The sequence below is a fragment of the Chrysemys picta genome, chromosome 8, assembly GCF_011386835.1.
Source record: "Chrysemys picta bellii isolate R12L10 chromosome 8, ASM1138683v2, whole genome shotgun sequence".
In the NCBI taxonomy this organism is placed as follows: domain Eukaryota; kingdom Metazoa; phylum Chordata; order Testudines; family Emydidae; genus Chrysemys; species Chrysemys picta.
In genome coordinates this window covers 65,331,339-65,348,360 of record NC_088798.1, presented here as the reverse complement: position 1 = coordinate 65,348,360, position 17,022 = coordinate 65,331,339, and the positions used below count along the sequence as shown (strand labels likewise).

Below are 17,022 nucleotides of genomic sequence, written 5' to 3'. Positions count from 1 at the left end.
GCATGTAAGCAATGGCTGCCGCCTGCAAACTGAGTCATGCATGGACATGTAACTTGCCCATGTGACTCCAAACTCCATCTTGCTGCTGTGATTTTCCACTGTAAGAACAATGGGGTTTCCTTCCACATGGCAGAGGATATAAAAGGCCCTGGAAACCCCTCCATTTTGTCTTCAATCCTGCTTCTGACCTCTGGAGGAACTGTACTTGAAACTGAAGCTCTGAACAAAGGACTGAATGACACATCCAAGCTGGGATGTTTGTACCCCAGAGAGTTGATTGGTTTAAATCAGCAGTATTTCCCCAAGCCTGAACTAAGACATTTGCAATTGTTGTATGTATTTGATTCCATTTAACCAATTTTAACTCTCATCTATATCTTTCTTTTTATGAATAAACCTTTAGATTTTACATTCGAAAGGATTGGCAGCAGCATGATTTGTGTGTAAGATCTGACTGGTATATTGACCTGGGTCTGGGGCTTGGTCCTTTGGGATTGGGAGAACCTTTTTTCTTTTACCTGGGTATTGGTTTTCATAATCATTCATCCCCATAAGGAGTGGCTCTGGTGGTGATACTGGGAAACTGGAGTGTCTGAGGGAATTGCTTGTATGACGTCTGGTTAGCCAGTGGGGTAAAACCAAAGTCCTCTCTGTTTGGCTGGTTTGGTGTGCATTAGTAGTGAAGGATCCCCAGCCTTGGGCGGTGACTGCCCTACTTGTCCTGAATTAATACTCTTAGTAGTGTCCTGCCAGCGGCCACTTTGTTACAATAGGGAAGGAGGTTCTTGTGGCTAAGGCAAAAAACTGGACTCCAGGAAATAGCTTTGCTGTTGGCTTGTTGTGTGGCCTTGGGTCACTTATCTTATCACTTGAGTTATGATCACTTAGGCTGAGGTTTTCAAAGCCCACTAGGGCAGGAGTTCTCAAACTGGGGGTCACAAGGTTATTACATGGGGGGTCACGAGCTGTCAGCATCCATCCCAAACCCCACTTTGCCTCCAGCATTTATAATGGTGTTAAATATATAAACAAGTGTTTTTAATTTATAATGGGGGGTCACACTCAGAGGTTTACTATGTGAAAGGGGTCACCAGTACAATAGTTTGAGAAACACTGCACTAGGGGATTTAGCCACACAGTTCCTATTACCATTAAATTAATGGAAGTAAATGGTAAGGGGGATGTAATGCAATGCCAGACTAACCCGATTTGCTTCTTTGAAAAATAACTCTTTTTTTAGATAGGGGAAGTGCAGTAAATCCAATATACATGGACTTCAGTAAAGCATTTGACACTTTACCACACTGGAAATTACTAGTTAAGTTAGGGAGGATGGGGATCAGTACAGAATTGTTAAGTGGCTAAGGAACTGGCTAAAGGGGAGAAGACAATGGGTTGTGCTGACAGGTGAATTATCAGACTGGAGGGAGGTTACTAGTGAAGTTTGCCAGAAAAAGTAAGAGTGCGTTAATGAAATTTGCTGATGGTACACAATTGGGAGGCCTTGTCAATACAGAGTAGTATTGTACAGGAAGATCTGGTTGATCTCGAAGACTGGAATGAGAGAAATAGGATGAAAATTCAGTAGTTCAAACTGCAAGGTCAAACACTGAGGGTCTAATAATAAGAATTTCTGCTACAAGCTGGGGCTCATCAGTTGGAAGCAACAGAGGAGAGAGACCTGGGTGTGTGGGTCGATCACTGGGCTATTGGCCACCGATATGATGTGGCTGTGAAAAAGGCCAGTGACATCCTAGGCTGTATCAGGCGAAGCATTTCCAGTAGAGATAGAGAGATGTTCATGCCATTGAACAAAGCATTGGTAAGACCTCATTTGAAGTACCTTGTACAGTTGTGATCACCCGTGTTCTAGAAAGATGAATTCAGACTGGAACCAGTGCAGAGAAGAGCTACTAAGATGATCAGTGGAATGGAGGGCCTGTTTTATGGGAGGAACTGGAAGAGCCTGGCTTGTTCAGTCTAGCAAACAGAAGGCTGAGAGGCGATCTGATTGCTCTATGTAAATACATCAGGGGGTAAATACCAGGGAGGCTGAAGAGCTATTTAAGCTAAAGGGCAATACTGGCACAACTACAAATGGGTATAAACCGGCCATGAACGAATTCAGACTGGAAATGAGAAGGTGTCTAACCACCAGAGGGTGAGATTCTGGAGCAGCCTCCCAATCAGAGTTGTGGGCAAAGCACTTAATTAGTTTTAGGAGATAGCGGAACAGATTTTTCATTGTGATTGTATGATAGGGCTGGTTGTGGTGGTAGGGGGCAAGGCTCAGAAGCCCTGGGGCTCATTTCCAGAATATGTCTTATATTTCTGAAGAGCGTGCTTCAGGGTTTCAGCTGCCTACCTGCAGGGGTTAGGAAGGGATTCTCTCCCCCCTCCCCTCCCCCAGTGTATTCAGGGGTGGGATTTTTTGTTTATCATCTTCCTCTGAACCGTCAGGGCTGCTGTCTAGGGTGACCAGATAGCAAATGTGAAAAATCAGGACAGGGGGTAGGGGGTAATAGGAGCCTATATAAGAAAAAGATCCAAAAATCGGGACTGTCCCTATAAAATCGGGAATCTGGTCACCCTACCATGGCCAGAGATGGGACACTGGGCAGGGCCAGGGCTCTGAGGTGGCTCCGAGCATTCTCTGTCTCAGGTGCTTGGCTGGATGTTTCTTTCTCACGTGTTCAGGGTCTAACTGATCACCACGTGTGGGGTTGGGAAGGAATTTCCCCCTAGGTCAGATTGGCAGCAACCTTGGGGTGTTTCACCTTCCTCTGCAGCATGTGGGTCGCCTGCCAGGATTATCTGGGTCTATCTCACTTCCTCATTTCCCTGCTGTTGCGGAGGCCTCAAGTCCTGCTGTACCTCGGTCCCTCCTGTTCTATGCCTGTGGCACATAATACTCCAGTCTCCTGTGGGCTGTAATACTTTGGTCTATTTTGGTTGTTGGGTTTAGCGTGCGGTGCTGGGTGAGGATGGATGGCCTGTGATATGCTGGAGGTCAGACTAGGTCTGTGGTTCTCAGCCTGTTTACCATTGTGGGTCGCACATGAAGCTATCTGTGTTATGTGGGCTGCATCCACACAATGTATATATACGACCTGTATGGCCCTGAGGATGGGCCACAGCTGTGTGCTGATTGGGCCGCAGGTTGGGAACCACTGGACTAGGTGATCTGATGGCTCCTTCTGGCCTTGAAATCTGTGATGAACATGAATATTTGTGTGGCTAAATCTCACTAGTCGGCCTTGAAAACCTGAGCCTGACCTGCTCTGTCACCAGTGTGCTGTGAGGAATTGGTCATTCATTTGAAAAGCAGGGTGGGATTTTGTGATGAAGATGCTGGATAAGTACTAGTTGAGATCTGACTGGGTTGTTCAGCTTATCCTATGTTACCTAGAGTGTGCTGAGCAATTTTGATGATGCAACAATGACTCCTTCAGCAGGATTGCAAGTACAAAATTGTTATCCTCTTATCTGTTTTCTTCTTCTTCTCTCTCCAGCCAAACATTTCATCCTGTGAGTGTTAGCGCAGAGCTTCTTGTCTTTAATAATGCCCCCTAGACCAGGGTGGATAAAAATTAATGGCTTTTTTAAAAATGGATTTTTTAATTTAAATTAAATACAAGTTTATTTTTAGAAATCTTATGTGAAATTATGACAGCATGTATTAAGGTCTAAATTTAATCGATTAAAATCATATAAATTACATTTAAAAACATAAGGAGTATATGTTTACTGCCAAAGTTTTCAAGAAAGTCAAATCACTGAACAGATAGAAATCACGGGCTAAGCACCTGCAACCAGAAAAGTAGCATTTTCTGCAGGTGCAGCGAGAATATTTTCTTCATTTCCGTGTATTTAACTAGTTTAGTTCAATGATTAGTTCATGCAGAGTTAAAAACCAGTAGGAAGATGAAAAAGCAGGAAAGCTTGTTTTCCTCTTCCAATCTATTAATAAAAACTAGGTCTGAGAGGATATCTGTCGGAATCTGATACTTTGAAGGACACAGTGATAGGAAACAATCAATTTCATTTACTAACTACAAATAATACTTCCTTGCATTAATAAATCAGTTCTAAATGCAAACCTTGTTTTGATAAACTTTTTTTCTTGTATATCCAGCACATTTAAGGTAGATTTATTTAACTAATTTAAAAAATGAAAATGCTATGGGTTTTTTGCATTTTTAATTGCATTCAAATTCCCATCTAAACAGAATTTGACACTAAGCACAAGTAAAAAAAATTAATCATCTGGTAAATAAGAAATGCATTATCCACCATTTTCTAACATCATGAAAATGTAAAAAATAAGAATCTGTATAAATGTAATTTAAGCGGTGTAATTGCTTAAATAAATGTGTATAGACACAGTGTATCTTCTTGGTTCATAAAAAAAGCACTAAATTTTGCATAAAGGGTATATTTAGTTGCAACTCAACGTGTTTTAATGGTTGTCAACCAGTGAGAATCAACCTTTTTTTTTAGGAAAATAACTAAAAAGTACAAATGCAAAACACAGTTAAAATGAAGGAAAATCAAGGTTTCCTGCTTGCTGATTTAAATCATGATTAAAATCAGTGATTTTAAAATGCTTTGATTTAAATCAGCTCACCCTGCTGTAGACTACAGAACTACCCAGTAGTTGTTGCTGCTGCAGCTTCATTTATAACCTGGTTCTTTCGTTTTCATTCCCTAGGTCCAGCTGGGAACTTCCTGACTTGCGAGAAGGGAGAGTAAAAGCCATCAGTGACTCTGATGGTGTGAGCTACCCCTGGTATGGGAACACCACGGAAACGGTGACCTTGGTTGGGCCCACTAACAAGGTCTCCCGGTTCTCAGTCAGTATGAATGACAATTTTTACCCCAGCGTGACATGGGCTGTCCCTGTGAGTGACAGCAATGTACCACTGCTGACCAGGATTAAGAGGGATCAGAGCTTTACCACGTGGCTAGTAGCCATGAATATGACCACCAAGGAGAAGATCATCCTGCAGACTATAAAGTGGAGGATGCGTGTGGACATTGAAGTGGATCCCCTGCAGCTCCTGGGGCAGCGAGCACGACTAGTGGGAAGGACTCATCAAGAGCAGCCCCGGATTCTGAGCCGAATGGAACCCATCCCGCCAAACGCACTAGTGAAACCCAATGCCAATGATGCCCAAGTCCTCATGTGGAGACCTAAACGAGGCCAACCTTTGATAGTGATACCTCCCAAGTAGATGGTGTGTGGGCGTGCATGCATGAGGACGTCATTGCTGTTGGTATGGTGCAAATGAACTGGATTTCTGAGCCAAAGCAGACCTCTGGTGAATGGAAACCGAGTTCCTCCTTATTCAGAAAGAATATGGTACTTGATAGTGGCCAAAGCTATGTCACAAAAGAGGAATTGCACAGCTGGTGGACTTCCGATGACATACCTGGGGGATTCTGTACTTCCAGGGTATTTTGGCTGGAAGAGGCTTTCTTATCTGAATAACTCATATTCCCTTGCCATAACATGCAAGGAATGAGAATATGATTAAACAGTGCCTGTGGCAAATGCTGCTTCCCAACCAATTAGATGTAGAAATGGAGACCATGCACACCAGATGTTCATGGTCTCCCAGTTCGATCCTACTGTCTGACCGATGGGGCGGGGTGTTACCACGTTTTTATACCTATGCAGTTTTGATTGATAATCAAATGATCACCTTGCTCATTGGAACTAAAAGAATGTTTACAAAGGGGGGAGGGGGGAATAACAACCCATACCATCTGTTCCACTTAGCTACAGACAAGCTCTGAGTCCACAAGGAACTGTCCAAGGTGCTGAACTGAAGAACAATGTGAACTACCTTCCTCTTCCCAAGAATAATTTCTTCAAACAGATTGAATTAAGAAATTTTGCATGCATCTCAGTGTGTTTCAAGTAGTTGTGAATGTAGGAGCTGCCATAGGTCTTTCCATCCTTTGAGTGAAATCCAAGGGAAATCTAGATGTAATTTAGTTCTAAGATACACTAATCTTTCCTGGCCCTCCATTTCCCTCTCCCTCAAGCCCTTTTTTTAAAGAAGCAAAAATAATTCTCAGTAAAATGACAAATTATGAGCAATGTCTGTTCACCCAGCAAAGGGAGAACCAGGGAGATGTTGACTGTTTGCATGATGTCCAAAAGGCTTGGACGTCCTCCAGGATTCAAATACATAAGTCCATTGCAAGAAGCTGGGGTTCTTGCTCGTTTTCCATATGAATAGCTGTTCATGTGGAAAGCCACATCCCTAACTGCCTGCAGAGCAGCATAAATAAAGGTCTGCACACAGCGTGCTTCCAGGCCCCAGGGCCTGCCTTTGGAGCCATGGCACTAGGCCATGGGGACTGCCTGTGTGTCTGTTCGCTGGGGCAAAGGGAAGCGTTTGCACCACCTTCAAGGGGAAAGGATAGTTGTTCATGAAAACTCCTCTGAGGTGTCCCCTCCTGCAGCAACAAAACAGTAGCTTCCGAGAAGGATGGTTAGACGTGCACGTCTGTGAGTGAAATGCTCCTCTAGCCAGGCACCAGTGCATGGCTGAATCTGTCCGGGGAAGGTGCGGGGCTGTTCTCTTTGGGAATAAGCCTGAGCTTCACTCTCTGATGAGGATGTTTGGGGGTGGGGGGTAACAGGATCTTTGCTTTTTAAGGGCCATCACCACTGGGAGTTTCTTCAGCACCTGACTCAATGGCATCCCAGTTGGTTGCTGTGAAGGTGATGGTGATGTCATGACCGGAGTGGGGAGAAATGCTGTGGGTCATAAACTCATGGAGTTTCCTACTCGTTCTTCCTCTCGGGGTGTGATGCACCTCTCCTCTCCCTATCTCTGTCCTCCAGCAGGTTCATCATGTTAGGCTGTCTTGGAGGATATGCAGAAGGAAAAGGGTGTCTGCATTCCTGCTGGCCCCTGGACAGCATTGCTGCCCCAGGAGCCTTGTCAGGGAAGAGCCATAGCTCAGAGTGGGAGCCGTGCAAGGGATTATAGTCATAACTTGTGCTGTTTTCCCCCATGCATACTGACTGGCTCTTTCATCTGGGCCCTCCAGTGTAGGGGAGCTGGCTGCCTGGTGGGTGGAGGTATTCCAGCAAGGAACAGAAGTAGCAGTGCTACCACCTTCTGCGCACAGATGCAGAGGGCAGGGAAGTCAGGTAGAGAAGAAGGTGCAAAGTCTTAAAAGCAAAGCTTCTGGTTTTCCCATCTCAGTCACCAGGAAACAAAACAAACAAGCAAAAAAAAAAGAGAAATGCAGAAAATGTGTGGTTTATAAACAGAATGTGCTTTACCATTTTAAGGCACTGCTAACTACTCAGCCCAGTGTGACTAAGAGATGATCTATAGCATTTTTACCCAGCTACTAATTTAAAAGATATCTCTGCGGGATGTCCAGGGACTCCCTTAGTATTGACTCCAATCCAGAGGAACTCTTATCGAGTCCTAGATATTGTGAAATGATACTGATTCATTCTGCATGGAAACTGCTGTATCTGCCCTTCCAGCATGAGCCCAGTGACTTCTTGAAACCTTGGATTATTGCTCTGAAAAGCAGTTAATCTCTCAGTAATAGGAAGATAAAGTTTCTGTTATGTGAATTTAGGCTTCTGAACAAAGAAACCACTCATCATAATTCCACGGTTCAAAGATCTCCATTATGCCTGCCTTCATTCAGAGCATCTCCTACTGAACACCATTCATGTGCTGTGTGTGTTAGTGTACATGGTGGTAGGTTCTCCTGACAGTTTTGTAGAAAACCCTTGTTACAGTATTAGCCCTGCTTTTCTGAGCTTGATTTTTAAGCTGATTTCAGTGGTGATTTCACTGCTTTGAAATCCAGGGCTCCGCTCTCCTTTTTACGGAGTTGATGTTTTGCTGCATTTTCCCCACTTTGCTTATGAGCCTCATGCTTTTTGCGTCATAGGGGTCATACAGGACCTCCATAGGTGCACTTGGGTGTCTGGTACGTTCAGGGCTTCTGTGGTCTCTGTGCAGGCTAAGCCCCCTTTGAGATCACTGGGAACAGTACCTGCCCAATGATGCCAGGGTCTTTTGAGCAAACCTCTCTGGAATTTGAATCTTATGACCAGGGTACAGAGTAGCTACTGAGGACCCACAGAGGAGATGAAGTGCGTGTGAACTGAAATCTGTTGGGGAGGTTTCTTCTTCACCCCAGGAAAGGTCTCTCTGTGCTGTGTCCCCCTGCCCTGGACACCTTGGCCTTCAGCAGAGCTGCTCTGAGTAGAATCAGCGGAAAGAGCGCTGCAGTGTCATGCATCCGTTAATGCCATCCCAGTCAGCCTTAATTCACACAGAGTCACCAGCTTGCCTCAGCTGCCCTGCATCCCTGTGGCTCCTGTGTACCTCCTATAGCCTATCTCCATCCTTGGGTGGTGCACCGGCAGCCTTTCTCTGCCCATCCCTTGGTAGCACCTGCAGATACACAGGACTGCCAGGTTTCCACAGGGTGAGTTTGAGAACTCCATGCTGTCACCAGTTCATGGGCCCCCGCAGGCACAGGCATGGCCTCCCTGCTCAGGGCAGATCCTTCAAAGCTGCTGAATTTTCCCCAGACCTTCAGCTCTCTGGTGCGGCTTTCAGGCAGCTGGAGTGCATGACACTATGCCCTTAAAACTGGCATGGAGAAGTAGGTTGTTTTCCAAGCTCTACCCCACACCTATTATATGCAGCTAGTAGACTCTGGTCTTACCCCTCACACCACTGTAGACCAAAAATCCCATGTTCTTGTCTCTCTATTTATTATTCTCAGTAATATTTGTTGTTAGTTATTGATTTCTTATCCTTTTGTACACCAGAAATGTTGAATTCAAAATTCATTTTCAGCTGTGGTGGCCTAGTTTACAGCCTCTGAAAGCAACCTACTTATTTAGGTGCCTAAATATGGAGGTAGCTGTCTAAGAGCTTGCTGAAATTTTTCATACAAAAGTTTTTCAGGGAAAAATTGGCTTTTTTTTATGATGAAACTTGACATGGAAAAATTGTTGGCATGATCAGAATTTTCCATTTTTTGACATTTTTTGTGTCTTATTTACATTTTAATTGGAATGTTATCAAAATATTTTTTAAATCATTGTTGATATTTAAAATGTAGTTTTTAAAACATGGAAAATTTTCAAACCAATTTTGGTTAAAAACAAACAAAAAACCCCAAAACTCAAATGTTGAGAAAAATGGAAATGGGATGTGTTTCTGACTCTGTGAAGTGGAAACAACGTCAGCATTTTTCACAAAATACATTTCCCATTTCTCAGTCAGTTCTAGTGTCCAAGTTTGGAAAATTTTAGCCTGAAGTTATAAGGTTTGGGGCCAGAGGCTCAGCTGTTGTAAAGGTGAGACTCTGGAGCTACATCTGTTTGGTGCTGGATCCCGCCCCTGAATCCGTTCTCATTCCAAACTCTCTCGACTCTACAGATTTTGCTCTGCCCCTCATTTTGGGCTTCCTGCCCAATCATTTTAAAGTTCATGTCCTGCATTTTGGTCTGGAAGATTGAGACTGGAACCACAATTTGGGCAACCATTGCTCCCCATTTTAAGGAGAAACCCACAATACCACCCAGCTTCTCAGAATTGCTAAAAGGCCAGAGGAATGCAATCGCTAATGAAATCAGTGTTGTGGGAGTGGATTTAAAATGCAAGCCTTTAGAGGAATTCTGGGAGAGCAGTAGTTGCACAGCTGGAATCTGACAGCTGAGAGATTTGGAATCTGTTGTTCTCGAGCTAATATCCCTGACACAAAAGCTGTGAGGTGAAGCTGGTTAAACCTGTTGCTTGTGGAAATGACTTTGCCAAGCATATGTGAAAGCAGAAATAGCCTCAGAGGCAGAGGGGCCAGTGAGGCATTTTGATCTTGCTGGGGTTGCATGGGTTTATTGAAATGGAACAAAACCAATGTCAGACTCTATGCTCAGTGCACAAAGATGTGAATGCACCTGCACCTCTGAGCTAAAAAGATGGTTAATCAAAGCCATGGAAGCAGCTGAAATACCACATTCATCAAGAGCTTTCTTGGATAGGAAAGAAAAGAAGTTAGTTAGCTCAGAGAGATGCTGTTAACTTCACTGCAGGGACATTAGTGCCCATAAGTTCTTCAGGGTCTGTAGGCCCCACTGAGCCTGTGCCCTCCGTGGAAAATCTCCTGTTAAAAGACAGGTTTTCACAAGAGCTGAGCACCCTCGCAGCTCCTGTCGTGCTCAGTTTGTGTTTTCCTGTGGAGGACTTTCCAATTGTTCCTAACAGGAGCTGCTGGATGATCTGGAACATTGGCTCCCAAATGTTTAAGTATGGTGGCTCCCTGACAGATATGTTAAGGCTTGATGGCACCCCACCAGTGAAGACAGTTGCTTTTCCCAACTCAGGACACCAGATGCAAAGGGGACATCAGAGTTAGGATGGTTTTGTGACTTTATTCAATTCTATACAATTTGTTAATGATCTAATCAGATTTAATCTGGGGGTTTTAAACTATAACTGGAAACTACGGTTTTTGGGGTGTGTTGGGACAGAGTCTGAGCTTGTTGTGAGACGAGCAGGCCTGTTTCGAATGGCAGAGCTGCGCACTGTTTGGTTGAATCTCTAATAGCACCAGACGTAAGTTGTTTTTGAAGTTTAAATGATTTCTGTTTGGGTTTCACAGGAGCCATTGCTGAAAACCCTGGCTCTGAGATCCCTGGAAGTGATTCAGGGATTCCTGGCTTGTTAGATTTGAAAACTTGTTCTTCAGTGCATGATCACTTGACAGTTTTAAGATGCACCTGTCTCTCTATCAACCCCCTTCCCCTCTCTGCTGCTACCAGAGCTGGAGGCCTCTCTTTGTCCTCTGCACCAGCAGGGCCTCTCAGCTGAGAGGCTTCCAGCTGCCTGCTTCCCCAGCAAGGAGTCTCTCAGCTGAAGGCCCCCTGCCGGAGTGGAGTGCACAGAGAGGCCACCAGCAGCAGCATAAGACACAGACCCGTAAATAAAAAACTGGTGATTTTTAAGCCTAGCTTAATAGTCTTTTAATTAGAAAAACAAAAACTGGCTTAACAATTACATTTTCCCCCAGACATTCATGGCTCCATCATGAACCCCAAAGGATCCCTGGCTCACAGTTTGGGAAGCACTGGTCTGGAAAACCTGGGCCCAGCTGTGGGCGCTTGGCCCATTTGTTAGGAGCACTTGTGGCCAAATGGCTAAGTTTGAGGTTGGCATCTGGTTTACATTGCCCAGCCCTAGTGCTTCGTTTACTTTGCTCCTGCCAATCCCTGGGCTTGTTTAGGGTTGCCTGGTGGAGCAGATCTGGGTGCTGTCAGATAGCTTTGGAAAAGCCCTGTGGGGAATATGGCCAGTGATTGGCGCTCGGTTCTTAGCTCTTTTTAGGAAGGGGCCTTGTGAAGAAAAAGGTTCCTGTGCATTCTCTGTTTGGGAGAGGCAGCCTCTCCTAGCTGGGCTCCCCATTAGCCATCCAGCCATGCCCACCGCTCCTCTTCTGAGTCAGCTGCTATTGTTTAGCATTGCAGCTGCAGGGAACGATCATGGCCAGATACAGTTTACAGCTCTGATCTCTGCTGCTCCTAGGGTTTGAAGACACTTCAGCACTTGCCATATTGAAAACACAGAGGGATAAACCCTGGCCCCATTGAACTCCATGAGAGTTTTGGCAGTTGACTTTAACGGAGCCAGGATTTCACCCTAAAACTTTAATGATCACAGGTCCCCCGCTAAGCCTGGTCTCACAAGAGTGGTGTAAGGTAGCAGAAATCTTGCCCTGGTACGGGGAAGAGAATGCTGATCGATTCTATTAACTTATTTATTCAGCTGCTTATTTTTTTAGAGTGGGTTTTCGCTGAGCTTCTAGTATACATGTAAATTAAGGACCGCATGCTCCAGTTGGAATGGGCACAACTGCACAGGGTCTTGACTGTAGAACCTAGGAGAGAGACTGAGGCCAGGTCTACACTGCAGAGTTAGGTTGAGGTGAGGCAGCTTATGTCGATCTAATTATGTCAGTGTCAGTTTAAAATGTCACTACAGCCTTGCTCCTGGAGATGTAAGTACCCTAATACACTGACATAGTAACTCCACCTCTACAAGAGGCGCAGGACGTACGTTGGTGTAGTTAGGGTGGGACATTGCGTTACTTACATTGGCTGTTGGTTGTCATTCTTATCAATTTCACAGCTCCTGGGCTCACAGCTGGAGCCCCCGCCCTGCACTCTGGGGTTGACAGCCCCAGCTGTGGGCCCCTTGCAGGACTCAATTTCACAGCTTGGAGCCTACCAGCCTATCTTGTCAATTTCACAGCTTCAGCTGTGAGCCCTGCTGCTGCTCTGAGCCTGAGGGAGCCATGAAATTGACAAAAAGGCTGGTAGGCTCCCTGCTGTGAACCCGGTGCCAGGCTCACAACTCAGGCTGTCACCTCAGAGTGGGTGAAGGGCTCCAGCTGTGAGCCCAGCTGCTGCCTGGGTTCTCCGCTCCCTATTCCCCAAGCTGGGCTCCCAGGTCCCCAGTGTGGAGCTCCATGTGGAGCTGAGAGTCTGGGCTCTCAGCCTGCCACACTGCCCCTCTTACATAGGTGCATGCACTCCTGGTGAGGACGCTCACCACTGACAAGAGGGTAGCGTGGACATGAGAAACCACAGTAATTACCATTGTGGCTAGAAGTTGACCTAAGATAGGTTTAGTTTATTGTGTAGTGTAGACAAGCCCTGATTCCCCAGTATTGTGTGTCTAGCTTTAAAGTCCCACGAGATATCACCCCATTCAGTCAGAAAAGTATCAGTATTTTGACTGAGCAGGGCAAAAAGCCACCTTTGCAATTTCCTTCTCTGCAAGCAAGGGAGGAATCTGGAGGACGTTGCACTCTCATTGTAGCACATTGGGGGAATTGGAAACAGACCTTGCCGTTATAGGCCTGCGTGAATGCTGCAGTGTCCACTCTGCAAGGAGTTACAGCTGCAAACCGTGGTGCTCTCACTTTGCCACTTTATGTATAGTTCCCTTCCCCCTCCTAAAGACCGGCTGCTTTCCCATTTTTGATTAATGGATTTTATTATTTAATTAGGTTTGATTTATAGATTGACCCCATCAGACATTCCCAGGGTGTATTTACATAGTGAAGCATAATTACTTAACCTCTGATTTGCTGAGTTATTGGGATCCATGTAGCTCCATTGACATCAGTGGCATTGACTAACTTATACCAACTGGGGTTCGGTTCCATGATGATTCTCATTCCTCAAGCTTCCCCCCCAGGGGTCATTTTGCTCTAGTTTCTGCAAAATGTAAAGGGCAGCGACTCAATAAATGGCTGGGTTTTTTGGTTAATTTTAATGTTTATGAAAATCAGAACTGAACTGTCCAGATACAGGTACAATGTCAGTGTCCCCTGCGCTCTGTTCCACGGTTGTACCTCAGTGCTGACCTGAACCACTGCCGTCTGGCCCAATACTGGGTACCATCCCCCTAGTGTATCACCACTACTGCTCTCTAACGTGCTAGGCCCCTGCCTGTTCCCTCCGTAGGCCTTTCCAAAGCAGCAGTTTCCAGTCGTGAGCAATTGTGTGGTATGATGTGGACAAATGTCCATTGCGCACCAAGAGTTGAGGCCCAGCACTATAGCTTTGCTTGTGACCAAAGACTAATTTGAAACCAGGTCTTCAGGGGAGGGAGTCTGGTGCAGCAGCTCCCTCTATCATGGTGGCTTCTGTTTGGTCTCTGCTAAGTAGGAAGATTTATGCAAAATTTGGAAGGAGCCAGTCTTCAGAGAGTGGGCTAAGGAGTAGACACATCTGCCATCCATTAAACATTATAATTAAGGCTAAGATTTAGTCTTAGCAAAAGTCATGGTCAGGTCATGGTCAATAAACAAAAATTCACGGCCCCTGACCTCTCCATGACTTGTACTATACCCCTGACTAAATCTTTGGTGTGATGGAAGGTTCTGGGGGTGCAGCTGCTACTCTGGAGTGGGGACTCTGGGGCACCTGCTGGTACTGAAGGGAGGCTGGTGGGTGGGGGGGCTGCCTGGAACCACGTCAGCCACTGCTGGCGGAGGGTGGCCCGGGACCATCACCGCTGCTGCTGGCGGGGGCCTGTGACCGCTGCACTACTGCTGGCGGGGGGGGGGGGCGGCCCAGGACCGCCACTGTTGGTGGGGGGGGGCAGTGAGGCTGGCCCTGGGGCCGCCTGAGCTGCTTGGGAGGCCCTGGGGTCAGTCGCACCTGCCGCTTGCAGAAGTCATGGAGATCCTGGAAAGTCACAGAAGCCTTAATTATAATTACTGAGACCCTTAAAGAGAAATACCAACCCCCATCCCTGGAACCTTTTGTTTTTACTTGAAACTCTCCGAGTATTCCAGAGCTCTGCACATCCATCAGGAAAAGCACTTCTCGAGAGAGCCCCTCACGCAGGGAAATGAAGGGAAAAAGGCAGCTTTCACTGTGGTGCCCTTTGTGGAAAGCGGGATATTTCTTATAAAACGATTTTGAAAAGCTTATGAAAGTTTTGCACTAAGCCACTACAGCAAACCTTAACAGAGAACCAGGGTCACAGGCAGAGAGTGAAATACTTTTTTCGCTGGGCTTTACACACCAACTTTGTGAGTTTTTGTGCATGGCACATATGGAACCTGTGTAAGCAATAATGCATGTCCCCTTATCCATATCAATCCCCTCATCCCCGCAGTGTGTTGTGAGGTTGCAAGTGTTTGGCATGACTGCTCCTGCTGGAGTTCTTATTAAGAGGTTAATGGCTAGGTCCTGTTCCTGCCTAGTCACGTCTTCATCAGCCAATCATCTTGCTCTTTTAGAACAGCTTTCTGGGTTAAGCCCAAGGGCGGGGATTTGAGAGACCTGGGATTTGTTCCCAGCTCAGTGGCAAATCACTTAATTTTCCATAGTTTCCCCATTTGCAGTAGGGGGATAACAGTATTCCTGGGGCTTGTAGGGCTACATTGTGAGAATAAATTCATTTGTACGGTACTGCTTTGAATTCTGTGGATGGAAGATGCTTTGCAAGTGCAAAATGTTAGGATAATAACCATTTTATTGATACGTTCATGTATGTTTCTTAAGGTTCTCTATCATTGGTTTTTCTATCGCGTCCATCACCATGTTATCTAAGCATCACACAACAAAAATATTAAAGCAAACAAGATCAGGTTGCAGGGAGCGATCTAGCTACCAACGGATCCAAATCAGTGACAACAAACAGCTACATAATTCATATAGTACTCCTGAGCAGATTAGAGAATATTTATCTGGTGCAATCCAGCCCCTCCTGCATCTCATCTCATCTCAAGCGGAGACGTTTCCTGCTTTGTCATTGTCTTGAGCCAAACAGTGTATACAGAACCATTGCAGAGTCATGTTTCAGGTGCATCTGTGTTGCACGTTCAGGACAAGGGATACTTGGTAGTTTGTCTCAGCAGACACTGCTGGGTGGGCATACGGATGGGTTTGATATAGATATCACACTTTCTGCATGGTCAGACATTTTAGACTGGCTGCTAGTACAGCTCTGCCTTTTACCTGAGATATTTTTGAAATCCCATTGGGGGAAGATAATTTTCTTTTCACTCAGCAGAGAGGGTCTGGATTCACACTGGGATCTCTCAGATGGGTCTTTATTACAGTACAGTAGAAGAAGAGCCAGATCAGAATGGGCATGAGATACGTAGAGTTAGATAATTACTAAGTTTCTGATCCGGAGCCCGTTGAAGTCTGTGGGGGTCTTTCCATTGACTTCAGTCGGATGTACATCAGGCCCTAAGCAGTGAGCATGCACGGAGGCACAGGCTGTAATCAGCAAAGCCCCCAGAGATGGAATATCACCAGATCAGAGCATTTCCTGTTGGAAACTCTTGGTTTCCTTTCTACTGCCCGTTCTTGTAGCCAGCATCTCGTATCTCAGGGAAGGATAGGGGGATCTAGTTCTCAGAAATAGGAACCTGCAAACTTCCTCCCATTGCTAGAACCAAACCGGAATGCCGGGACTTTCGGAAGGGTCTCAGGTGTTGGGTTACCCTTCCTCCCCTCTGACATTTCATGTTCACAGCCGTGCCTCTGCTTCACTGAGTTCCACTGGCTGCATCAGTTATGCCCCCAAAAGCTGCTCTCGCAGCAGGCTCACAGCCAGAAGCCAGAGGAGCTGTAAGCCTCACAAGAGAATCTGTTCTCATGACATGTCCAGGCAGATTTTGCTGACCCAGGGTGGGGGATTAGAAGAAGCATCTGATTCAGCCATCACCAACCAAACGCAACATGCCTGCATGAGACCGCTTTGAGTCACACTGTGGCAGCTGTGCACCCTAAATCCTTAGACACTATGCACAAGGTATTGCCTTTATGCTCTAGAGGAGTTTTCATAAAAAGTGCACGCGTGTGTGTTCTGTAATGTCGGGATATATATTTGTGGGTGTGTCTCACACAGCGAAACCCTCCTGTAGGAATGCACTTGCTTTCTGAAAAGCAAACCAACCCTTCGCCAGAATTGCATTTGAAAAAATTTGGGACTTTCCAGTGTAACTGTAAGCTGCTTCCACTTTATGTATGTATGTATTTATGTATGTGTGTGTGTGTATTTATTTATTTATTTATTTATTTATTTGCATTTTACTTTTGTAAACCACCAGCCCATTGAAAGGCCTCTGGGCCCTGTGTGAGTTTGAAAAAAACCCTTCTTTTAGGGAAAATGTGTGTTTGGCTGCAGTCGACAGCAATCCGGACACACTTGCCCAGAGTTACCCAATTCCCACACCCTTAGCATTGACTTCACCTGGCCCCAATCTTCCCTGTACAACAACATGATAAAACACGGTGAACAAAAATCAGGTAAACCCCAATGCAAAATAAAACCCCAGGATCCTCCTCCTAGAAACCTGGGAGCAGTTGGCTACTCTGATCCTTTCTCCATTTCTTATTTGTTTATTGCCGCTATCTTCCTTTATTGTTGTTTTTTTTCCCCCCTTTTTGACTCATGCTGTATTTGATGTTGCCAATTTCCGGAGATG

General features: G+C 45.5%; 1 protein-coding gene across 2 annotated transcripts in view; it reads left to right on the top strand.

Annotated features, from left to right (window-relative positions):
- The window catches only part of FAM78B (family with sequence similarity 78 member B), a 36,529-nt gene extending 21,340 nt beyond the window's left edge, over nt 1-15,189 (top strand). For both annotated transcript variants that reach the window (XM_005312970.4, XM_065554691.1), the window contains exon 2: nt 4,712-15,189. In XM_005312970.4, the coding sequence (XP_005313027.1) occupies nt 4,712-5,234 (523 nt within the window). In that variant the 3' untranslated portion in view covers nt 5,235-15,189. The remainder of the gene's footprint in view (nt 1-4,711) is intronic.
- The last annotated feature ends 1,833 nt before the right edge of the window (nt 15,190-17,022 follow it).